Source organism: Phocoena phocoena, chromosome 2 (assembly GCF_963924675.1).
Source record: "Phocoena phocoena chromosome 2, mPhoPho1.1, whole genome shotgun sequence".
NCBI lineage: Eukaryota > Metazoa > Chordata > Mammalia > Artiodactyla > Phocoenidae > Phocoena > Phocoena phocoena.
This window is the reverse complement of record NC_089220.1, coordinates 157148575-157171564: the sequence shown is the minus strand read 5'-3', so window position 1 is coordinate 157171564 and position 22990 is coordinate 157148575. Positions and strand designations below refer to the sequence as shown.

Here is a 22990-nt window from a genome sequence, read left to right as displayed (position 1 = left end):
TCCCCAAACGTATTCATCAACGTTCTGCTGAATGGTTTCACTACTCATTATTTTAACATGTATTTTTTTCCCGTAATAATCTAAAAGTGTTATTACGATAGAACAAGCTGGGGGTACCAGATTTAAAGCCCCACGGGTAACTGAGCATTGTTTTTACTGTAGGCGAGTATGTCCCATCAGACAAGTTACCATTAACCCTGGAGGCCACCACGAAAGGCTGGGCTGACAACAACTGGACATACAGGAACAGAAATCTGCGTGTGCTCATTCCAAGTGTCTCCAGATCCATTCAAAGTGAAACAAGGAAAAAAAACCCCACAAGGATATGCATGTGGGAGGGGGGAAGAAAAAAAGAAGAAAAAAGGAGTTTTCATAGTGACAAATAAGGAAATCAGAACTTTTATTCTGTACATCCTGGGTTCATTTCATTGACTCAGGGTGTCCTTGATGAAAACAAACTGTGCTCGATTCTAATACGCCCAAAATCTGTTCTCCTTGCCTGCGCTCCCCTATCTTTTCGGAATCAAGCAAGGAAGAAGCTTCCTCACTGCTCCTTGCGGCAGGTTCCTGGCACCCGTGCTCTGATTCATCGTGCGGGCTGCCTTCCCTGGCCCCGTGGTGTGGGTTAGGATGTGCGCCTGGAAGGTGACACAGCAGGACTGACCTTTCACTAATCACTGCCCCTCAGTTACTACTGACACAGCTCATAATAAAAAGCAATCCTTCATGAGCCGGCTTTCAAATCCAGTCCCACTTTGATTTTGCTCAAGAACAAAGATTCTACTTTCCCATAAAAGATTCTGATGCACAATTCTGTCAACTGGGGTTCTGAAGTTAAAAAAAAAGGCACCCTGTTAATTGTCTGTGGTTATCAAGGGACTGCAAACGGTATCAGAGATAGGCGTGCAAGCCTGACTTTCATTACGAAGGTCAAAACATTCTTATTGACTGCCTATTATTAAAATTCTAGAGGGATGTCAATCATGGCAGCTGCCCTGGATATAGGAATTTTGTTGGAAATCCCCCAGCCAGCAAACCCATTAAAAAAAAATAATAAACACAACTCTGGAGGGTACTGTGCAGGAATTCTCAGCCCCCCAAATTTTCTCATAACTGTTGGAGATGCCAGAGTTAGAAGATCAGCTTCTGAGCAGCCGACTCTAATTTTAACACCTAAGCCAGAAAGCAACTAGGACCGGTAGTTACTCTTTGTTCGTCTTTTCCCCAGCTTCTGAACCCATCCCAAATTCAGACAACAGCACGGTCAAAAGGCAAGGCTTGCTTCATGACTTACCAGCCATTTGCTGAATGCCACTGAACGCACCCAGGTTGCTGGAGGAGGTGGCCTGCTGTAGAAGCTGCAAAAGAAAAGAGAAAGGTGCTGTCGAAATGAAGTGGAGCTTGGAAATGTACTGTCAAGGGAACTTCCCAAGTCCACTGAGGGCACGTCCGGTTCCCTTTACATTTAGGGTTGCTGCTGCCTGTTAATGGGCTGAAGGTTCTGAGAGTTGGGGCTATAAATCCATGTTAATGTCTAATCTCTATTAAAAAACACAGACACTGGGGAAGCTCAGTAACGTAGCTGCCTTAAAACAATTCATCAATTTACTTTTTAACAACCAGGTGTTAAATCTAGGGGAACCCACATGGCGTGACTGATGCTCTCTCTCTGGAGCCTAGTTGTTCCCGTAACTCATCTCTGTCAATCGCGGTCCATCCCTAGGTCTCCTCCGCTTTCCTTCACAGCTCAGTGTCCTACAACCTTCATCAGAGAGGTACAGATTCACTGACTCTTGGGCTAACAGAGAAATCACTGTAATCCCTACAGACCTAAGTGTATGTATCTGCAGCCAGAGTCACTGTCATGACTTCATGACCAAGACAACGGTCACCCATTTTAAGGTGGTCTCCGTCGGCAGAGAGCAACGTACTACTTGTCAAAACTCACAAGTATCTGGTGCTATGTATGTTGATGCTACGCGTTATAAATGTATCAGCATCTTTTAAAAAAGAAATGAAGACAGCGGTGAAAAGGTCTCTGTATTTTGTTCCTAGAGCTTCCAAAAACACATTTAATCCCCCATATAGAAACGGTGGGTACCACAAGGTAAAGGCATGTGGTCACTGTTCGAAAGCACTCCTTTATTCGTCCACAGCAACTGAATTACAGGTTAACTTAGGTGCTATACTGTTTGACTAGGCTTATTGATATTCTCCTTTTGGTTGGTCAATACAGCCGCAGTTTGTACCTGGGGGCAAGTGTGGAGTTATCTCCTACACTCAGAAGTCCATGGATGCTAAAAGCACAGATGCACCAAATTTATTATTAAAAAACTGCTATGGTACTGTGAGCTTAGGAGGAACCAGATGAATTCACTATTTAAAAAATAAGCTCTCAGAATTTGTTTGGAGTGCTGCAAAACCCAACGGAGAGCACTGCCACGCCTCCAGGTAATGGTAGGTCTCCTCAGCTTAAGAAGAAGGAAACTCTACAACTGGATGTGACTCAGAAATGGGCATCTAGCAATTGACTTAAAAGCACCACGTAGAGTGGAATATCGGTGGCTGATTCAACTTGTCTTAGCTACGATCATTAATGTAATCCCTATGGGGATTAACATGAACAGCTGTGGGCCTTCCCTGGTGGCGCAACAGTTAAGAATCCGCCTGCCAGTGCAGTGGGCACAGGTTTGATCCCTGGTCCAGGAAGATCCCACATGCTGCGGAGCAACTAAGCCTGTGGCCACAACTACTGAGCCCGCGTGCCACAACTGCTGAAGCCCGTGTGCTGCAACTACTGAAACCCGCAGGCCTAGAGCCTGTGCTCCACAACAAGCCACCGCAAATGAGAAGCCCGCGCACCGCAACGAAGAGTAGCTCCCACTCGCTGCAACTAGAGAAAACCTGCACGAAACAACGAGGACCCGATGCAACCAAAAAATAAATAAAATTTAAAAAAAAGACAAAACCAAATATGAACAGTTCCCAGACATACGTCTGCAACTTTCATTCATCCTTCTCGACTCAGGGTAGTATACTACCTAGACATTACACGCAGACACACACATACACACAGACACACAGAATGAGAAAGGAAGAAGCTAGGAATTATCTGTTTTGACAGAGAGAAATCCCTTATCTTGGTTTGATTTCTTGGGTTTCCCATTCTCTTGTGGTTGCAAGCCCTTACTCTCTCCTATATTAGATATTTAAAAAAATTAAAGTTTAGTCAAGTTCAATTAGCTTTGAAGATACTCTGAGGAATTAATAATCTTTACTGATTAGTAAGTGGCAATACCTGGAGTGTCATTAAGCTGCTTCCATGGATTCTTCCCACTGACAACCACTCTTTGGTGAGCCACAGTCAGAATCTACCCTCAACACAGAGGCAGGGGATGCCTTAAAGGCCAAGGGTCTTTTCAGAGAAATGGGCTTCCGATCGAAAGGGGTAGAGCAAACTTGGCAGAGAAAGAATGGAAGCCCTCGGTAGGGGAAAGCGTAGTTCAGAGCGTGTAAGAACACGTTCTTATCAATGAGGCGGGGATGAATTCTCTTTCAGGATTCAGAAATAATTTTCAGATGTGATCAAAGAAACACGTGCCAGAGATTTCGGTGAGCCCTGGGGCATGGGAGATGGTCCAGGAGACCAGGGCTAGGCACGTGTGTCTTGGTTTTCAGACATGGTGGAGCAGGAAGCTGGATTCTTAGAAACTACGAAAAGGTGAGCCTGACGTCAATCTCTGATAGAAATTCTTGTGCTTAAGGCGATGATCTGTGAACAACTGAGAAACACACGTTTGTGAAAAACAAATGATTGTTCAGCCAGACTCATTTTTTTTTCTCATGAAGCTTCTAGACCGATAGACCAAGAAAAAGATATGGCAAGCACATACAGATTTCAGCAAGACATGTGATGAAATCTCTCATCTCTCATCTCCTTGTGGATAAGATGGAGAAACGGCTAGAAGGTGGCAGCAAACTTGGTCACTGCTTGTATTAATAACTCGGGGGAAGACAGGAGAGGCACGCCTCTCCAGCAAGACATCCAGACATGTCTTGAGTAGCAATTACATGGCAGACACCAACAGGCAGTGGGGTGGGGTGGGGTGGATAAAAGAGGAATTTGAGTCACATCTGTCCTTGGAGAAGCAGCCCCACCGGATGGAGAGAACCCATGGAGGGCTGAAATCCTGCTTGACCACCAGTGTCATGACCTTGGGTAAAGTTACATAACCTTTTTAAAATTTTTATTGGAGTGTAGTTGATTTACAACGTGGTTTTTGTTTCAGGTGTAAAGTGATTCAGTTATACATATACGTATATCCACTCTTTTTTACATATTTTCCCCATATAGGCCAGTACAGTGAGTGTGTCGAGTAGAGTTCCCTGTGCTGTACAGTAGGTCCTTATTAGTTATCTGTTCTATATCTAGTAGTTTGTGTATGTCAATCCCAGTCTCCCGGTTTATCCCCCGCCCCCCATTTCTCCCTTAAGCCTCTCCCTTTCCTCACTTGTAGAAGCAGTGATCTTACCTTTCAAGGTCACAGGAAGGACTCTTTTACAGAACAGTATTGGTTCTGCTACAAAGTACGGAATGGGTCATACAATCCTGAGAGGGACAGTTCAAACGTCAGGAGAGAATTAGGACGGACGGATGGACACGGACGGACACACAAACACACACACAGGCTAGAATAAAAGGTCCAAAGGCACACTATGAAATTATATTAATAATGTGTAGTCCAGCATTTAGGTTCCAAAGCAGAAAAGGGGGGTAGAGTAGCATGCTTTAGCAGTAGCTCAAGTAAAAATAAATAAAACCTTAGAGGAGTACGAGCTGCCTTCCATTGCCCTCAAGCTACATTGAGATATTTTAAAGTCCACAACAGGGGTCACTGCTCATGCTGTGTGATCTTCCTGGGAGGAACTGTCTCGCATTCTGATTATGGCATTTTAATAAAGACACTGGCGAAGTAAAACAGGCAGCACAACAGAAAAAAACAAGGAGGTGGAAAGTTTAGAAACAATGAAAAGTAAGGGCTAGTTAAAGAATTGGGTCTATTTGGCCTGAAACAGGATCTGAGTTTTGGGTTTCAAATACATGAAGAAACATCTGAATCTAGTTGACATCGCTCCACGGGGAGGACCCAGTGAAGGAAAGTTCCATCTGAGGTCCTGATGTGGAATGGACCGAGCAGGGAGGTGGTGAGAGAGCCAACCACGGCCGCCTCGGCGCCGTTAAGTCATCATCTATCACGCACGCCGCACCCCTGCCAAGGCTGGAGTTTGTGCGGAAACATTGGCTAGACACTCAGCCCTGTGGGACCCCGCTCAGCCTCCATGCGGCTAGAATGAAGGGTCCCGTTCCTGTGCTCATCAGCTTCACCTGGAAAAATATTCTTCATCGATGCTGATTTCAGGAATTTCCCGGCATTCATAATGTCGAAGACGAGCTTTTGGTGCACTCAGGGGCCAAGGGGCCTGTAAGAGCTCCACCGGGTGTGCTCCTCTCTCCACATGCTCCCCCCACCCCCGCAAGAACTTACCGCCAGGTACTGCGGGGTGAGGCCGCCCAGACCCGTCAGGTTCCCCCAGGTGGCAGTGTTGAGCTGCTGCATCTGCTGCGCCAGCTGCTGCTGGAGACGCCTTTGCTCCTTGTCCTTCTGAGTGTCAGCGAACTTCACCACAATCGGTGAAGAGCAGCCCTGTGGTCAGACACAGCGGAAAGTGGAGAGGGGGTTACAACCTGGCCCACTCCGCTCAGGACACTCAGTCAGCGCGGGGCCTAGCTTTCTGAACTATTCTGGAGCACAGGGCATGGTCTGGCCTCGTTTTTAAATGGTTTGATGGTCCTTCTTCTTCTCTGAAGAGTACCATCAACAGAAAATTCCAGATCCTGTCACTGGTGTCTTTGGGGCTCTGGCGGTCGATGAAGCCATCTGTGCTCGTGCTCTGATTACTACACTGCCTCTCCTTCTCTCTTCACGGGTCTTCCTTCCACCATCCCAGGACCTCCTCAGAGACAAGGGGCCTTGTCATTGTCCTTTAATGAAGCTTCACGGTTCGCTTGTCTGAAAGATGGACTTGTCCTGGTGTGTCTGCCTGTTTCCGCGTGTGAGCAGGGGACAAAGGAGGGGAACGAAATGTTGTAATGGGAATGAAAATGCCTGTCGCTCATGTCTTTTTTTGCCCACTCTTTCCAATGTTAAGTATTTTTGAACTTTGGAACTGTAGGAATCATACCGACCCAGTAATATAATCGGGAGAAGTGGGTTTCATTTTAGGAACATGGATGAAGGAAGGAGATTTTCAGGGGACACGGGCATGGACCAATGTCACTGTCCCCGTGTTTTCAGAAGGGGTTCTCCTCCTTCTGTATCGCATCTACTCTAGCTGTGATCCCAGGAGCTACAACAAATCAAAAAGAAAATATCAGAAGCAATCTAGTCCAAGGAGACACATCTCAAATGGCAGGAGGAGATGTCTACTTAGCTTCTTTTCCTAATCAGTCTCACTGGTCTAGGAGCTTCTGTGTTCGTTTCCTTTAAAAGGCAGGAGCAGAGGTAGTGAGTGAGAAATGGCCAAGGGTTATACAACAGGACCAATTCATGTCTGATACGGAGAAAATCATTAGGGAAAGTAAGGGCCTGACACCTCAGGCAGGAGGACTTCCTTTCGAAAGCAGCTTTTCAACATTCGCCACTTGGCAAATAACTCAGCAGAAACCAACTCTCTTCCCTCTCTGTTTAGCTTGCTAAACATCCCATCACAATTAAAGCTGTGAAATTTTGCTGAGATAAAAAGAAGTTAATTCTACCCAAGTGATTAAAAAAAACCCCACTTTTTATTGAAACTCAGCATGGTAACAGACCTCTCTCTTCTCCTCCCAGAAATTTAATATTCCTATTTAAATGAGCTTTTCCCTTCCCTTTGGGTTATTTTTCTTTCGCCTAGAAAACACAGTTGCATTTTTTTCTTATCACGTTGGGTAGCTACTGGGGATGGAACTATGCATACGTGAAGCTATCATGCCTGCTGTCACCCCCCAACATGTGAGAAAAGTGAGGTGACTGGGTGTTGAACCTCCAGCAGACTGGTCTTCAGCTCTGGGAGTCACAGTCATGGCACAGATGTTAAGCGTCAGTAAACTGCATAAAAGTAATGTTTCCACCGTTTAAAAAATCTATACTTCATTGTTCTCCATCTGCTCCGTGTTTCAGCGTTTCATCATTTTAAAGACAGCAAAACCACTCTGAAGATGGAAATTACAGACAGCAAGGGTTTTGCATGGAAAGGGTTGTTATTGTATCAAATTTGTCCCATAACAAATTATAGCATCTCTTCCTAACAGTTCATTTACGGTTGGCTTTTTTCTTCCTTAAATACCAAAAAATGATATAAAAGCAGAAAATCAGGCCAATGAGTATAGTTCAAAAATGACTCGTATAAACCACGAAAGGGGAAAACAGGGTGGGGAGAGATTGGAGGAAAGTGGGAAAATCAAGGTACCATATAAAGATGAATGATTTTTAAAATAACATATTCTTTTCAACTTTGACAGTGACATTGTTTTGAATTCACGTCTCTTAGATCATACATCTTGGTGGAAGATGTAAGCCAGAGTCCTGAAAATAATGTAATTAATTCAAAAAAAGAAAACAAACTGCAGTGGTACAAATGTAATGAGACTGCGTAATATGTAATCTTCTGTTTAAATGTCAATATTTCTGAATTAAACAAGAAATTTAAGTGTCTGAGGGCTCCTCTGATTAAGCATGGATGTCCAGATTTAAAAACAGGTGCATCAGATCTGATTTCTGATAATAGCAGTATTAACAAAGGATCAAGGATTTCTGAAGAATAAATATGCCCCATCCTCTACAGCAAATTCTTTTCACTCTGAGAGCCTGTTATTTTCTTGGTTCGGGTTCATACCCAGTTCTGCTGTATTTTCTCGTGCTCTCCTTCCGTAGGGACCCAGGAGAACACAGACCTCCCACTCGGGTGGGGGGCCCTGGGTGAAGGAACTGGGGTGGCAATGTTTCCAACAGAGCTGAAAGAATTGAGGTTACAAAATCATCTAAGGTGAGACCAATTTAGGTACAAATCACTCAATTACAGGAAATAAAAATCTTTAAGAATGAAACACATATATATATGGAAGATAATAAATACAGGTCAAGACTTCCTTTTTCTTAACAGTACTTTCATTTCATCTCCAGACTGATACGAAGCTGGAAACCAGGCTGATCCCCGATAATGGAGCTCCCCAAGGTAAGGGAAAGGGTAGGGGGAGGGGACAAAAACATGATCACGTGTGTGACTGCATGTTATTCAAGATTGGATTCCTAGACATTTCAAATCCTGCTAATTCTCTCTTATTGTGGCCGATTTTCACCTGAGCTTGCCTTCACGTAGGGGGGTGTGAGTGTCTTAAAAATGCACTGCACTGAAAGGAAAACACAGTGATTATATAAGATACGTTAGGAATACTGAAGTCAAAAGGAAGTTCGAAAAAGACAATAGGCTTTGCAATGCTGATATCAAAACTCAGAAAAGTACAGTAAACACTTAATGACAATGCCATGCACACTCTTTACCCCCCCCTCCCCGCTTCCACCCACCCTTTGGCTCCCTAGAGAAAGGTTGCCCACAAAACAAGACCCATAAAGATCACTAAGCTCCCGGCATGCTTTGGGAGATGCAGCATTGCAAAAAACAAACAAATGAACAAAAAAAAAAAAAAAATTAAAACCCCCTAAGAGTGGAGGCAAAAAAGAAGCTCAAACGATCAATAAAGAACTTTTTGGCACATTAAATAAAACTGAAAACAATTTTTTTTTTCAAAAGATGAAAAACGTTAACTTCAGGTAACACTACAAAGCCACCTCCAGAAAAGATCACCCATACACAAAGATACAGTTTACATAATACAGCAGAACATGCACTCCCAAAGGATTCTATCAGACAATACAGGATAAGTAACAGCGTATCACTCTTGGAGTGTTTTTGTGCAAAATTCTGAAAGGCCATGACCCGAATCACAGACTCAAAGTACAGAGCCATTGTCTACATTTGTGGACCCACGCCAGCCTATTTCTCTTCCCCGAAAGCCACTATCTCTCATTAGGAGATCACATTTGAGCCTTTGAGGTTCTGGGTTATTGTTCATTTTTTAGTAAGGGTGAAAATCTAATTTCTCGGGGGACTCTCATACGTGAACATTTGCACTGGTTCAATGAGGTGGGAGAAGTCTTAACTTTCTCCAACATTCTTGATGCAAAAACAATTCTGTTTGTCTCGATTAAAGATAACTTGACCCCGCATTAAAGAGAAAATAAAAAAGAAATGAAAGAACCCTGTGATTTTGCACAGGGCCGGCTGCAATTTGGAATGGGGTCTGGTAATGTTCTACCCATCCCACCCCTGGGGCTGGGGAACGTACTTGATTCTTGAGGTATAGAAGGATGCTCGGTTTAAATTGCATCATGAACTTTACACAGCAGGACCTGGGCCACTGCAATAAAAGGCTCAAAAAGGAACGTAGAGCAAGTGGAAGGTTTTACACTAAGTGCATTTCCAGTCATCAGGGGAAAAATTCAGAGAGAGAGGGAGAGAGAGGGAGGGAGGAGGAGAGAGATTAAGGAAGAAGGAATACGAATGAATGGAGAGAGAGAGAGATGGTGAAAGTTTACATCTGTGATTGTCATGTGAACAATCCACACAGGAGAGAATTGCTTTTCATTCCCCACCATTTGCACAAAGAAAACAAAGAAAGGGCAGATGATACAGTACCTCCATGGTCTGAGACTGATGCATGGCTTTGATTGCATTCTGTGCCATTGCCCTTGTAGAAAATGTGACAAACGCACAGCCTGTGGGAAACAAGGGGACAGGGAGCAGGAAAGACAAAAAACAACAAGACAAAAGGTTTGGACGCTTGTTAAACCAACACAGTCTACGAGAACTGCCACAGGACGACACTGTTCTCAGTAGTACATGAAATCAACAACTTCTCTCTTTGGTTTTTATCTCGTGTTGCTTTTTACTTACACTGCTGACCTGCTAATCTGACCACAGCAGAAAGATTTACTGATGGATTAGTTTATTTATTTTTAAAATGGAGTCCAGGGGAAGGAGGCTGGGTACTTTCTTTTTTTAAAGCCACTGGGGGGTGGGGGTGGGGTGGGGGGGTGGCGGTTGAAATGCGCAAGACCTAGTTTGCATTTTCTAAAATAGAAAGTTGCGCTTTTACATTTTCTCCTTGTCTATCTTGACTTAGGGCATCCACCCACTCCGGCTCTGTGTTTCAAACATGAGCCTTGATTTCTAAGCAGCAAATAGTAAAATCCTCACACCCTGGGCAAATGAGCAACTAGATTCCAACAGCTCGAAATGTCAGCAAATAAATATACCTCATCTCTTCTGGGTAGTTAAAAAATAGATGTATGTATAAATATACACTCATGCTATTCAAATGCAAACAAATATACCCAAATCCTGTACAAACTACTTAGTAACTGTTAATGATGAACAAAAACAAATGCTCTGTTACTCTGGGAATATCCAACTGTGTATATGAAGTAAAATTTAAACACCTGCATTGGATTTCTTATTTGTATCGAACCTTCGAGACTTTAAGTTGTGACTTGTGGATTCTTATCAGAGATTCCACCTCGAGTGTAACATACAGAAGACAATGTATATTTCTGGGAATGTCTCCCCTGAGACCCACAGAACTCTCCATGGCTATTTTTCTCCCCAGCTGTAAAATAACTAGAATCTACAGTGCCTGCTACTGCTTCTTGTAGCAGTGCCGGCTACCATGCAGGTCACTGCTCCAGCTACATGGCTCACTGCCCTTTCCACTAATAAAAGCTCTGCCTTCTGAAATTTACATTTTATTCACCATGCACCCTTGGGCTTCTCAGAGAAAAAGACTGTGAAATTAATGCAGATTCAGGCTGATTTTATAATAATACCACGGCACACTAAAAGCTTAGCTAAAGCAATGCTGACTATTTCACTTATGATCTCTAATGACTTTAAAAGTGCATTGATTTTCAGCTTCTTTAGCCTTGCACAGTTTGAACTTAGGTATCAGAGAATAATTTAGTGTTCTACTCAATTGCCTGAAAACATTATTATTATTACTGCTTAAAAGATTTCCCAATGAAGCAGATCTAAACACCGAGGGGCTGAAGCTTGTCATCTCAGAGCGAGTGCACAAAAGTGGAATTCTGGCACCAATCATGTGAGATGGTTGCCTCTGTGGCCGGGAAGCCAAACAGAACATTCTACATCCAAACAACCAGCGGGTGGCTTGGTGTATGGGAGTCACTGTGGGAGCCATTAAACACATTTTCTTTGTTTGCTCTGCATGGGTACCTGGTGAGATTATCAAGTCAATACTGTATTAGCACCTTTCAATCAAACAGCAGTAAGAGAAAGCAATGCCTGCCCACTACCCCCAAAGCACAACCACCACCAGTCATGAAAATAAGTCAATGCATTTTTTTCTTTTGGCATCATGCTGTAATTTTTAATACACAAAAACTCTCTGTACATGAGAGGTTCCTCTCATTCACCTCCATTAAGCTGTCCTCACTGAAGCCCGACGTCTAGCTCACGAAGAATGCCAAGCTACCTCCTATGGTTTTTCTGACGTTACAGCAGCTGGTGAAGCTGACTGTTTCAACATGCTGCCTGTACCTACAGTGGCTGTGGCTTTTGTCACCAACAGAAGCAGCTGGGCAGCCTTCTCTAAGGCACCTAGATGATGTGTGTGAGATCTACAACAGGACCTCTGCTGGTTCCATACTGAAATAGACTCAGCTCTAAAATGACAGCGTCCCCAATTTACCATCTGTTTCAAAGTAGTATCTCTTGAAGATTGTGATGATCAGTGGTACTATTAACAGAGGAAATAACGCTAAGAGATTTTTCTTTTTCATTTTAAAAATTAAAAAAAAAAATTTGGTGCTGCGTGGCTTGTGGGATCTTGGTTCCCAGACCAGGGATCAATCCTCTGCCTCGGCAGTGAAAGTTCAGACTCGTAACCACCATACCGCCAGGGAAGTCCCTTCATTTCCTGTCTGGAGGCTACAGTAGAGGCACAAGCAAATCATCTAATGGAGGCATATTTGAGGCCATAGGAAGCCCAGACTAACTCTGCTTTTTTTTTTTTTTTTTTTTTGCAGTACGCAGGCCCCTCACCACCGCGGCCCCTCCTGCCGCGGAGCACAGGCTCCAGATGCGCAGGCCCAGCGGCCACGGCCTACGGGCTCAGCCGCTCCGCGGCATGTGGGATCCTCCCGGACCGGGGCACAAACCTGCGTCCCCTGCATCGGCAGGCGGACCCTCAACTACTGCGCCACCAGGGAAGCCCCACTAACTCTGCTTTTAGGAGTCAAGAAGCCTGTTTCATTCACTTTGCTTGCTCTTATTATCTGGTAGGATGTGCCAAACCAACAGCTTCTAAACGGAGGTTAAGAATGCATAAAAAAATGTAAAATGTCAACAAAAATCAGTAAGGCAGAGTTTATGCATCTACCACAATTTCAGAGCAGGCAGAGCTTTTGTAAGTAAGTTCGGGAGAAAGATCGAGCAATTAACAGGTCTCAAAAGCAAAGTCTTAGCAAGAGAACAACGAAATGATCTCTCCATAAACTCGAACCATTGCCCCTTCCCCTCTGTGAAACCTGCAATTAAAAGGCTGACTGATGCTTCTAATTATACAGTCCTCATCCCATCCAAAAAACTGATCTGACAAATCTGATGACTCCTTTAACTTTTTTATTCTACCGGCAGTGGTGCAGTAAGAGAGAACCGGCCTCCTAGGGGCTCTGTCAAGTTCCCTACTGGGTGCTGTGTTCAATTACTTAAGGGAGAAAATTACTGTCATTTATTAAATGGGAGCACGTGCTGAAAGATTCACTCTCTCTGCCGCTCTGGATGAAGCTAAGCGACTTCAGAACCAAATGTTCCATGGGTTGGTAGCCAGTTAACCTTTGTAACATCTCTAAAACAGGAGGTCCTGGCTAGATTTTCATTTTCTTTTCAGCACCACTGAAAACACTGGCTTTGGGGTGGGCCCTCAAATCTGCACTTTTCACTAACGTAGGGTCACACAAGCTCCTACAGTCAAAATGGGCTGCTGGCTTCTTCTACAAACCAGCCAGATGACTTCCCGCTGGACAGAAATGACTCAGGTCAGCTGTCCTCTTCTCTAAGATGAGCTTCTGGGTACAGCAGAGTCTACTGGGTCTTGACGGACAACTGCTCCGACCTTATAGGGTCAGCCCTCAACCGTTCTAGACTGTTGCGCATGCTGGTGACCGACCAAAATGCTGGAGAACTTAGATTGGGAGAAAAAAAATACAGGTACCAAGACAAATAAAGCTATTTTTGGGGGGTGGGGTAAGATAGCCCATATATTACTGTCTCAAAGCTTCCAAATACATAATAGCAAAAAAGAAAAAAAAAAAAGGCAAAAATTCCCTCTGTAAATGTGTCCAACCTGTAATTTAGCCTGCCACTATTTATTGTCTCCACTTTCAGAGTGTCAGAGGTTGCTCATAGAAATGAAAGGAGCTGAACTCCTCCTATTTCAGTGAGGTTGTCTTCTTGCTGCTAAAATAGATAAATGATTGACTGGGGAAAGGTTTCTCAAAGTCATTTCCTCCTACAGACAGGATCTAAGGAAAGCACAGAGCAGATTTTGGAACCCAGCTATTAACACTTGTCATTTCAGTTGAAAGGATATCTTAAACTCAGGTGTTCTACCTTTTCTCTAGGCTACATGAGAATTTTGAGAGAACTAGATGAAATTCTTGCTCTGCATCAAAAAGAAGGGGAGAGAGAGAGAGAGAAAGAGAGAGAAAGTAATGAAAAAAGTAGAGGCACTTTTAAAAGCACATACAATGATGCCAGGGTCTCTTGCTTTTCTGCTGCTTCTTTGAAAGAGGAGCAACAGCTGCTATATTTTAACTGAAGGAAGCATAATTTAAAATAACTTGTGTGGCTGAGAAGATTTCAGCCTATGGAAACTTGTTTATAAATTCCTCTTCAGCTGTAGAAAGATCTTAATGCAGCCAATTTTTCCTCTCAGTATCTTTTGAGCAATGGCAGGGTTTAAACATATGCTATGAGTATAACATTGGAGCATCAAAAATAATCCTCTAATGTGCAATCCCCAACGCTGGGTTAGTTTATTTAGACTTGGCATGGAGAGATCTTTCGTTCATGGCACCTGAGGCTGAGTGCGGACTAGGACTTTATAGTTGGCAAAAATCTCATCCCTGAGATGAGGTTGGAAGATTGTACCCAGAGCAGCATGACAAGATGCATTTAATAACCCAGGGGGCATCTGATAAAGGTTTCCACATATCTGAACATTTGGGTACCACGTGGGCAAGACTAAAATGTCACGATCAGAACTGAGTCCTCTCCATGTACGTTTTAAAAGTCAAAAGCCCTCTCCCCATATCCTGATCAGATATAACGAAAATAAATGAGGATTTAATGGCTAAATCCAGTCTGTGGTCGCTAACATCCCTGAAGATACCGCCAATTCATTTGTCAAAGGTTTTGGCAGGAGAATGCTGGAACACCATAAACACAGCTGGAATATCCTTAAACCAGCAGAAGGTTACCTTAAATGGCAGTGAAGATTTGACTGCAGTTTATGGGAAAGAAAAATGAAATCAACCCCTTCATTGTCTCTGAGTTACAGATATTTGGTTGCTATGGTACAGCAAACCTGGCAGACTGTACCCAAAGAGTCCAGTCGGACTGGGGGACTGTGGGTAAGTGAGAACATGTGTATTTTAGGAAATCAACATGCTAAGGTGACACTGTCCAGTAAGTATGCTGGCTCAGAAGCCTCAAGCTTTGATTCCGAGAGCAAACATCTCATTTCACTGGCCATGTGTGGGCTTGTGCTACCCTGGCTTGCTCTCTCAATGAAGGCTCACACAGCGGGCCTGAGAGGTAGATCTGCCACTGCAGAAGGATCTGAGTATCCTAAGGGGCGTGAAAGCAGCTCAAACCAGGTCTTCCAAATCAGAAAAAAACGGCAGAATGGGTTACTGCCCCCAAAGGGGAAAAAATGCACGTTCAGATGTGGGCATACCGCGTAAAGCGAGGCAGAGTCCTAACGTTCGTTGAGTGGTTTCAACAGGCTTGGCAGGTGCTGTCTATGTACAGGCATGACAATTTCCCAGCGGGATGGGGCAGAGAGGTCCCATTTTAAAACATGACACAGATCTGGGTGATGGTGAATAACTATGGGACTTTTAAAATAGTCTTTCTTGCCAATGTGTAGATCATGATTTTTTTTTTTTTTAAAGACAGTGATTCTAACTGAAAGTATAGCAGGGCTAAATAGGTACAAAGATGTGGGTCCTGGCAGCCCACTACTCTGATTTGGGGCAGGGGTACTGAATCAACAGCCTGGAGGAACCTCAGGTTAACACCTGCCAGGTAGGAATGCCAACCACTGATGTGGCAGAGAATGAACGACACGTGACGCCTGTTGGGGACCCAGGGCTACTAACTGCCTCCTCTGTCTTCCTTCTTGTAGCTGAACTGGGCAAAAGCAAAAACAAGAAAAGTGAACCACTCGAGGGCACCTCTCCCTCATTATAATCAAATGGTTCGACTTAAATCCTTTCCTACTGACTAACTCACACCCTGGTTTAGTATTACAAGGTACTTTTCAGAGCAGCCAAGCTTTCATTTCACTTCATTTTTATTTATTTTGTAAACAGCTGAGCCAGCAACAGGCGTGGAGACCAGAAATGCTGAGCGCCCCTGATCTGCAGCGCCGCACTTATTAATATTTGATTGAAAACGTCAATTCTTTAATGAAAGCAAAAGAGTAGCATGAAAGAGAACTGTTCTTTCAACAAATCACTGATTCAGGAGTAGTCCCCAGCACCCGGGAGTCCCTGGGTCCTGCTAATTGAAAAATGCAACACTGTCTGTCCTTATATCTCAGAACAAATGAGAATAAATGAGTATTTTCTTTTTTTGCCACAGGGAATTCTCATCCGTTTGCCAGAAAATCAGAAATTATTTTTCTGTTTAAAAAAAAGCGGGGGGCAGGGAGGAGGATTCTACTCTTTACGTTGAACCAGCAGTTGCATAAAATATTGATGAAAGTGCTCTCATCACTTGTTTCAGAAACAGGCTGCTTCTGGTGTCAAGTCCTGGTTCATCAACCAAATGGCAGATGGAATTGGTCAGGTTCTCCCATCAAGTACAGTGTCTTGACACCCTTTCCTGTGAAAGTTTTGACCATTTAAAAAAAATCTCATCTGCAAAAATAGCTAACATACGCTCAAGGATCTCTAGGCACCAATGCTCTTCATCACTGGACAGATGGAGAAATTGAGGCAGAGAATCAGTTTGTAAATCAGCAGAGGGAAAACAGGAGTCCAGTATTCCTACTTCATAGTCAAGGTCTCTGAAACACTATGGATGGCCTGGCTCTACAAAAAACCTACCGTGGCAGTAGCTAATCACGCCCTATCAGACAAGCAGGGCAGATATTTAGACTGCTGCCATTTTCGAATGTGGAAACTGAGGACAGAGACAGGAAAATGAATGGACCACGCCCATGATTCATGTCAGGAGAAGTTCTGGGACTGGGCCCCAGGGTCACTGACCTCTAAGGCACTATACATTTCCCTATGCCTATCGGTTCTTTCTCCAAGCCGTACACCTTGGCAAATGCAAAAGTGCAATGATAACACGCAAGTTGTGACTGAGAATAGTCACAGGGAGACAACAGTGGTTCTTATTACTAAACTGGCAGCAGAAGAGGGATCGCAAAAATATTCTTTTGTCTTTCTTGCCTACTTAATTCTTCCTCGGCCCCGCTGCTTTTTCCCGTGGTATTCGCTCTCCTGGTCTGTCTGCCTATCTACCTCTCCTGGATCAGATGTGAAGATAAGCTCTCCTGGTGCGTATCTCCAGGATGGCACAGAGGGACCCAGGATCGAAATCCTGGTATCCTTCTGCCTGCGAGGCCGGATGGGAACCAGAGGCGATGCGGGTGCCCAGCACAAGGAACTATTTTGGGTGACACTGGTAAAGGCACACGTGGTAAGTGACAGATTAGCTTGAGGCACTGGGTCTGCTGTTTAGGGGCCCCACTCAACATCATGTCTTGCTCAGCTTTTAGACTCCCATCTTTCAGCGAGTGTTAAGTGTCATTTCCAGGCCTCCTCCTCCTTTTTTTTTTTTTTTTAAAACCACCTTCAGAAGAAAATACAGGGATCACAAGCTTGGAGTCATTCCTCCCCCTCCTAGTTTCCCCCGAGACCACCTCTGTTTCAGGGCTTTGGAGGTGGAGGTAGGTGGAAAACTTTTGTTCCCTGTGCCTTCGATTCTAGCAGTTGGCATCACGAAGCTTTATGTCTAAAAGTCAAAAGAACAAATGTTCTTCCTCCCAGGGTGCTGAGTTTACGTAAGACCAGGGAGATGAATGAAAACTAGTCCCTTGATACTTAAGGCTTAACCTTTTCTTTCAACATGGGGCGCGGGCAGTGCAGTCCCAGAACCAGAGATGGGGAATGTAAAGACATTTCTACATGGAAACCCCATTAACTGAATGAAATCCTCTCTGTGCTGCGAAAAGACGGATTTCTTACGAGAATGGAGAAATGTGTTTTCCATGTGCGTCTTCCCCTGGGCCTCCTGGGCTGACTCAGGAAACTAGTCAGATGGCTGGGAACACGGTGACAAGCCTTATAAGCGGTTTAAGGAGGGAGGCGTGTGGGTCTGTCAAAGGGGGAGGTAAACGTGGACAGAAGAGAGTCATCTCCAGCTACCTTGCGTGGCTGCTCGCGGAAACACTGGTTTTCGTCCTCACTCGAAGCCCCAGCCTTTGCCTCTATCACGGTGACAAAGAGGAACCTACAAGCTTCTCCTGGACGAAGTCACTTCTCTGTCACTTAATGGATCCCTGTGTTTAGGACTCCAGGAGCTTTGCTCTTTGCCATAAAACCCTAATGCCCTGAGACAGGCCTGGTTACCCTGAGTCTGTATCTGCACTATGCGGGGACAGGGGCCTTTTTTCTTGGTTTATTTCTCAGTCAAGAGGCCCACACGCTCAGCATTCTCCCAGGCACAGGCACAAAGCCAGAAGACTAAGATGCGAGCAGCAAACATTCTCTCTCGCTCTCCGCATCTCTCCCTCATACCTCCCAAAGCTCCTTCAACGTGAGATTGAAGAGGGATGTGTAACGGCAGGGCAGCCTGTGGGCCTCCCGTCTGACAGCGATAACCTGGGCTAATATGCTGCCACTAGGACCTTCTTGACTTGAGAAATAAAAGGTGATCATTCCAGCTATGGTGAAAAGTTTGGGTTGGATAACTTCGTCCCGCAGGACGTATCTCAGGGTGACCTCTTGCTGCGTGTGGGAGCTATGTCTACCTTGACTGGGACACAGAGCTCCAATTAGCACTTAAGGGCAGAGACTCTGCAGAGAGCACACTCACCTCGACTCAGCCCGTCGGGTCCCCGGAGGATCCGGCATTCTTCTATCTGGCCAAATGGAGAGAACATCACCCGGATATCGTTCTCGTTACATTTCTTCGAAACCATTCCTATGAACAATTTTCTGTCTTCCACGGCTAGGAGAGAGAAATAATGAATGAGCCAAGGCCACTTCACCTTCTTCCTCGTAATCAATGCGTCATCACCACCTCCGACTGGGTCCCGAGGCTAACTCTTCAGACACCCAGGCCACCTTCCTCCTCCACACGTGCCGTCTCTGCTCTCCCCACCCTTGCTCGGCATCTCGGCTCCTATTCCAACACTGGGAGCTTGTTTATTAATAAAACATCTTCAAAGGACACGAAACACTGTTTTTAAGTCCTTTCCCCCCATTTGGAAGCAGTAATATGTTTACTAAAATGTTAAAGCTCTAAGTAACTGCTAAATGCTACTGTCCCATAGAGATATTTTGGGATACAGATTTTTTTTTTTTTTTTTTTTTTGGGGGGCAGATGTTCTTTTAACTTGAGTGACAGCGAAAGAGAAAGATCGGGAGAGGAAAAATAACAGAAGCAGATATAGTGGAAAACTGATAAACAAAACTTTTAACAAAGGATTCAGTGGAAGAAAACATTCTCCTTCCCTGATTTCAAATAGCTTTGTCCCCACTGGTCCAGATGAGAACAGGAGACAGGAGAGATGTGAATTTCTCCAGAGAGCTGGTTAAGGGGCCTTCTGTCCATAGCACTGGCTACGCAGCCCTACCCAGGTCAGCACACGGGGTCTGCACCTTACAACTAAAGCGGAAGGCAACTGTGGCCGAGTGAGTGGGGCTGCGGTTATTTGAGAATCATGTCAGGGCGGCCCCAATCTCGGGGTGAAACCCGTCACCAAAGAAAGAACAAGGAAGGAATAATGCTATTCTGCCCACTTGGAGGTAGGATTCTTGATGAACAGAAACGCCTTTTGGGCGTCAGGGCAACAACGTGCTAATTCTAACCTTGGAAGCTGTCAGCGGGTAAAGGCTAGGGAAGGTTTACCTCTGGTGAGCGGGAGATTTGTTTCCCTAAACTGACATGCTTGTGCTCAGGATAACTGGCCTACACTCAGCCTCAAAGGCACGATTACCATGGATTTCAAGACAGTGTTTGGAGCTGTTTGTAGGAGACAGAGCAAAACATCGTGCTAGAAGCCCTCAGGGAGAAGTCTTGCTTATTTCCCATGTTTCCTTTCAATCCATTTCTTAGAATTAAAAAAAAAAAAAAAGGAAGAAAGAAAGATAGCCGGCTACACCAGCACTTCAGAAAGTCCTAGCTTACGGGATCATTTTATATCTGTATTATAATCTTGTCATTGCGATTTAATTGGCTTTTATTTCTGTTTTTCTTACTCTTTTTTTCTGGACAGTAAGTGTCTCATTATGATTTAACTGGCAAGAGTGTATTCTAGACTTGCCAGGGCCAGTTGCTTCGGGTACGTAAGTCAGAATCCCTGGTCTGTGTCTTCCAGGAGCCGGGACGGAAGATCTATAATGGAACAGAGACTCATTTACTGAAGCAGCTCCGTCCAGTAGAACTCGGGGAGAAGGGAAAAGTTTGGTCTGTGACGTCCACCCCAGTAGCGAAAACCATGTGTAGCCACTGGGCACTTGAAAGGTGGCTAGTGTGATCGAGAAAATGAATTTTTCACGTGATGTAATTTTAACTAATTTAAAATTTAAAAGCTGCATGTGACTACTATATTGGACCAGGGTGGTGCTGAGGGGCTAAGGGCTCCTAGTTGTAGACTCCCAGGCCGGAAGTAACAGACGTGAAAGACGTTTTGTCTGACTCTAAAGATATGCCAAGGCCCAGCAGGGGGAAGGATCTGGCCAAGGATCATTCTACAAGGAGGTGGCCCAACCTGCACCAGGATCTGGTACCTTCCTCAGCCCAGGGTTCTGCTCACTCTTCTGCGTTTCTGACAAGCCCAGAGGAGGCAGATGAGGCTGGGAGGGTAGGGCAGTGCTGCGACTGGGAGACCCTGGTCCTCGTTCCAGTGCTGCCATGAAGGTGATGGGTGACCTTGGAGGACGAGCTGACCTCTGTGGGCCTGAGTCTTGTCATCCATAGAATGAAGGTTTCAACTTGATTCTTTTTCCTCTTCTCTTTCCTTTCTCTCTCTCTCAAGTGGTGGAGAGAAGGCAGCCTGGTTACACGCTTTGGCTGAATGAAGCACCTGAACATGGACTTCAGCATCGCTTTCTACCCAGCCTCTCTCTCCACACTGGTGGCGGCTCCCAAGACAACGCAGAGAAACGAGGGCTCCGAAGAATACAGGTTGAAAACCACAATTACACAATCCTTGTGAACTATGAATCGGGTACCAGGGTTTGAGAAAGGCTTGATGTTAGATGTGGAATTGAAACCGGACTTTAAGAAGCACGGGCAGGGTCTGGATGGACTGGTAGTGTGCTGGGGGCATCACGTACTAACCGAACAAGGCGCAGAGTCAGGAATGAATAAGGACTGTCTTTGTGGTGGACAGAGGAAGGTAGCCTGACTGAAGCACAATATGGACCGTTTTCTGCTTCATCTGCAGAGAGGGGCCGGATGCAGAAGGAAGGTCACAGGTGGTCCAGGGCCACCGCCTGTGTTGACCTTCCTCAGGGAGAAAGGGGGTGTCACTGGCTCTGATTCCTCAGCAGAGGCTGCTGAGGACTCCACTCGCTTTATGTAGATGAAGAGTTTTAAATTTAAGAAGTCCTCCTTTCTCCTGTCAGAGTTAAGTGGACTACCGATGATCTACCAGGAACTGGTGAAAGCACAGTAAGTTGAGGGCTGTGTTGGCACTGGGGTCTAAGAATTAGAAGCATCAGATGCCCCAGAAGAGGTGCTTTCTTTCCAACGGGAGCCTTTGACCTCCAGTGCGATGCCAGACTCCTCAGCATGCGAGGACTCCAGTGGCCCTGAGGGCACGTGGCATTCCCTTGAAGCAGAAGGGGAACGGGTGGGACTGGCAGAAACGGGGCTGGGGAGGGAGGGAAAACTTGCAGCTGTAGTTCTTGCCCCCCGCCCTGATCCCTTCCTGCCCTCATCTCTGGGACTCCTACCCCGAGGAAGCTATGGCTGATACCTTGACGAGTAGAAAAAAATTTCTGTTGTATTTCTTCTTATCCTGAAGAATCAGGTTTTCAAACAAAAGCAAAGGATAAAGTCCCAGTTGGTCCTTGGTTTCCCTGATAAACCGATAATGACGGTATTTAGCGAAGACAATTTTCGGGGTTTGAGCTTCAGGGTGCGGGATGCTATAGTCAACTAAATGCGCAGCTCCCGAGAAGCTCAAGTATGACTTTTTTCCTAAGATGGATTTACGAAAAATGGAAACCGTTTACGAAGCAATCCTGACTTCTTAGGCACAATGAAGGGGTAAACTCAGGCAGGGAAATGAAAGATAACTGTCACTTTTTTCAGTAACAAGTATTAGCTAAAAAGAAAAGGAAATCTGCACCCTCCATACGCTACTGAAAGTGCTAACTGCCTTTCCTGTGTGTGTGTGTCGGCACGTGTGTGCATGTATAAAGGAACCTGGATGTTGGCAACCTTCTGCAAGCCAAAGTAGCTCTGTGGTTTTCACAGTTGGGCCCTGTTTGCTTTACTGGCAAAATGGGAATAGCTACAAAGATCCAGCTTTCCTCTCAGTGAGTTTTCCCGCTCTTCCAGTGAAAATCTTTATTCCTAGGATCCCCATTCTAAGGATCGCTAAACAGCTTTGTCAACATTTTAAACAAACTTAATTATCTTGAAATCACTGAACTTTTTCATCAATGTTTGATGAACTTCCTGGTGGGCTTTTCCTAAGTATTCATGGGCAGTTAAGTATCTCACCAGTTTCTTCAAGCCACAAGAATGCCAATTGCTTAGATAAACCTAACATGTTCACAGTATTCTGCTAAGTGCTTCAGGGGAACTAAAAAAAAAGAAAAAGAAAAAGAAAAGAAAAGATAAGGTGCTTGCCCTCTAAAGAAAAAGTCTGTTTTCCTTTAGGATAACCAACGAATGTATGAGGGGAAATACTTCATATACCACGTGCTGCAGAGGTGGGGTTGCTGCCGTCAACAACAGTAGCAGAACTGAAAGTGGACTCATACCAGTGACCACTGCCGGCTCCCCTTCCGTAGTATAAATGAGAAGGGGTTAACATTAAATACAAGTGGGGACTTTTTTAAGTTCAGGGACTAGAAACTTCATTTTTTAAAACCCCCCTAATTGTAAGTCTGTGCTAACACACCGGTGTACAATCTGTCAAAGTCACACCTGGATTCGGGGCGGCCTGAATTAATTAACAACTTTTCAACGTGTTAGTGCTAACATATGGCATTTAATTACGGCCTCCAAATCCACGGGTCTCTCTACTTTGACTTTCAAAATGATTTCTTCATCTTCTAGTACATCAGCAAGGGACTGCACGGGAACACCCTCGATTCCTATCTCTACAGGCCTCGCC

The 22990-nt window shown here is 44.8% G+C and overlaps 1 protein-coding gene across 12 annotated transcripts in view; it reads right to left on the bottom strand.

Annotated features, from left to right (window-relative positions):
• The window catches only part of CELF2 (CUGBP Elav-like family member 2), an 833081-nt gene that overhangs the window by 60149 nt on the left and 749942 nt on the right, over nt 1-22990 (bottom strand). For all 12 annotated transcript variants that reach the window (XM_065900981.1, XM_065900945.1, XM_065900928.1 and 9 more), the window contains 4 exons: nt 18508-18642; nt 9796-9875; nt 5547-5705; nt 1295-1358 (listed from right to left, as the gene is read on the bottom strand). In XM_065900981.1, the coding sequence (XP_065757053.1) occupies nt 1295-1358; nt 5547-5705; nt 9796-9875; nt 18508-18642 (438 nt within the window). The remainder of the gene's footprint in view (nt 1-1294; nt 1359-5546; nt 5706-9795; nt 9876-18507; nt 18643-22990) is intronic.